Here is a 3000-nt window from a genome sequence, read left to right as displayed (position 1 = left end):
GAGATATAACCCTGTACATACATCCGATTAGCACTAGCACAGTTTAATCACCTGTACATTGCTGTTGCACTTTACTGCTACATTTGCACTCTGGTTGGACGCCAGACTTATTTTCATTGTACTGTACTTGTGCTGTATGATGACAATACATTTGAATCTGATCTAATCTTATGTATCGTTTTAATATGAGACTCCAAATAAAACAAAGACATCCAAATAAAAACAAAAAAAACACATATTACAGGAAGTGTCCCTCTTATGAATTCCAAAGGTTGAACATTTCTATATTTGTCTATAGTTTCCTACGACTGGTTTGGTGGCATGGTTCCCATTCCAGCTGAAAGCAGCGCCTGCCAGACAGCTGTCATTATGTACGACTGTAGAAACCTTTTCCACTCATGTAATAACTGACTGAAGATGGAAAATGTCTTGGTATGGATTTGGTCTGACATGTTATCTAGGCGCGGTGGGAAAATTACATGGGTAATCCTTGCCGTTTGGCCAGAGATAAAAGTAATCAGATTAAGGCTTCAAATTAATTCAGGTGTGACCTACGAAATCATACCTGTACGACAAGCCTATGAAATCCTACCTGTGACACCTATGAAATCATACCTGTAGGATAAGCCTATGAAATCATACCTGTGACACCTATGAAATCATACCTGTAGGACAAGCCTATGAAATCATACCTGTATGACAAGCCTATGAAATCATACCTGAAGGACAAGCCTATGAAATCATACCTGTATGACAAGTAGGGGTGGGAATCGCCAGAGACCTCACGATACTAAATACATCACAATTTTACAAATATATATATATTTTTTTTATCAAATTTTATTTATTACCTTTTTTCAACTGCAAAGTAAAACTTTGTCAACATGTTTCATCTAATAAAATAAAGTTCAGTCTGTTCATCTCACTTCAATCGTTTTTATTGCAGAACATGGTATTTTCTCAAGCAGACAGATGTCAACACTGTAATCTGTGTTGCATGTACCTGACAAACTGAACTGTTTGTATTACAGTCATATTCCAACTTAACTGAATGCACATGTGTGTGTGTAGACTACTGTACTATTACAGGTATTGAAATGAACAATGCAACTTCCTTATAAAAAAAATATACGTATTTTTTATGAATAATTAAATATAGATACTTGGCGTCCCTGTATCGATACAGTATCGCCACGCAAAGTATCGCGATACTACTACGTATCGATTTTTCCCCCCACCCCTAATGACAAGCCTATGAAATCATACCTGTAGGACAAGCCTATGAAATCATACGAAATCATACCTGTATGACAAGCCTATGAAATCATACCTGTAGGACAAGCCTATGAAATCATACCTGTAGGACAAGCCTATGAAATCATACCTGTATGACAAGCCTATGAAATCATACCTGTAGGACAAGCCTATGAAATCATACCTGTAGGACAAGCCTATGAAATCATACCTGTAGGACAAGCCTATGAAATCATACCTGTAGGACAAGCCTATGAAATCATACCTGTAGGACAAGCCTATGAAATCATACCTGTAGGACAAGCCTATGAAATCATACCTGTAGGACAAGCCTATGAAATCATACCTGTAGGACAAGCCTATGAAATCATACCTGTAGGACAAGCCTATGAAATCATACCTGTAGGACAAGCCTATGAAATCATACCTGTATGACAAGCCTATGAAATCATACCTGTAGGACAAGCCTATGAAACCATACCTGTAGGACAAGCCTATGAAATCATACCTGTAGGACAAGCCTATGAAATCATACCTGTAGGACAAGCCTATGAAATCATACCTGTAGGACAAGCCTATGAAATCATACCTGTAGGACAAGCCTATGAAATCATACCTGTAGGACAAGCCTATGAAATCATACCTGTAGGACAAGCCTATGAAATCATACCTGTAGGACAAGCCTATGAAATCATACCTGTAGGACAAGCCTATGAAATCATACCTGTAGGACAAGCCTATGAAATCATACCTGTAGGACAAGCCTATGAAATCATACCTGTAGGACAAGCCTATGAAATCATACCTGTAGGACAAGCCTATGAAATCATACCTGTAGGACAAGCCTATGAAATCATACCTGTAGGACAAGCCTATGAAATCATACCTGTAGGACAAGCCTATGAAATCATACCTGTAGGACAAGCCTATGAAATCATACCTGTAGGACAAGCCTATGAAATCATACCTGTAGGACAAGCCTATGAAATCATACCTGTAGGACAAGCCTATGAAATCATACCTGTAGGACAAGCCTATGAAATCATACCTGTAGGACAAGCCTATGAAATCATACCTGTAGGACAAGCCTATGAAATCATACCTGTAGGACAAGCCTATGAAATCATACCTGTAGGACAAGCCTATGAAATCATACCTGTAGGACAAGCCTATGAAATCATACCTGTAGGACAAGCCTATGAAATCATACCTGTAGGACAAGCCTATGCCTAACCAATGTGATTTCATCACCTCAAAAGCCCTGTTGTTTTTGTTGTTTTTAAGTGGGCGTGTTCCTTTAATCACAGTCTGAAGACAGAGAGTGGCCGGTCCACCGTGTGTCGCTGGCAGTGCCGGCCCCCGCCCCTCACCTTGACCACCCTCTTCTGGCCCAGCTGCGGCTTGCCGTCGTGCCCCACGGGGTCCAGGATGACGCAGTACTGCCTGCTGCTCAGCGTGGTCACGTCCACCACGCCCACCACCTCCTCCGCCACCGACGGCACGTGGGCCTCGCGGTCCGCCAGGGTCACCAGCCACTCCTCCCCCGTGCGCCGGTCACGCCCCCCCAGGTCCCGGAAGGGGCGCAGAGCGCGCACGTGGAGAGCTTTCTGAGGGGGGGGGGGCAGAGGGAGAGCGGTTAGAAAGAATAGGGAGGTGTAGTGGTTACTTCCTGGTCTATAGGGAGGTGTAGTGGTTACTTCCTGGTCTATAGGGAGGTGTAGTGGTTACTTCCTGGTCTATAGGGAG

The 3000-nt window shown here is 42.5% G+C and overlaps 1 protein-coding gene across 1 annotated transcript in view; it reads right to left on the bottom strand.

Moving 5' to 3' along the window:
* The window catches only part of mvp (major vault protein), a 79400-nt gene that overhangs the window by 47786 nt on the left and 28614 nt on the right, over positions 1–3000 (bottom strand). The window contains exon 7 of the mRNA XM_084326003.1: positions 2625–2861. Coding sequence (XP_084182129.1) covers positions 2625–2861 — 237 coding nt within the window. The remainder of the gene's footprint in view (positions 1–2624; positions 2862–3000) is intronic.

Source organism: Notolepis coatsorum, assembly GCF_963971535.1.
Source record: "Notolepis coatsorum genome assembly, chromosome: 12".
Lineage (NCBI taxonomy): Eukaryota > Metazoa > Chordata > Actinopteri > Aulopiformes > Paralepididae > Notolepis > Notolepis coatsorum.
This window is presented reverse-complemented; position numbering and strand designations above follow the sequence as displayed.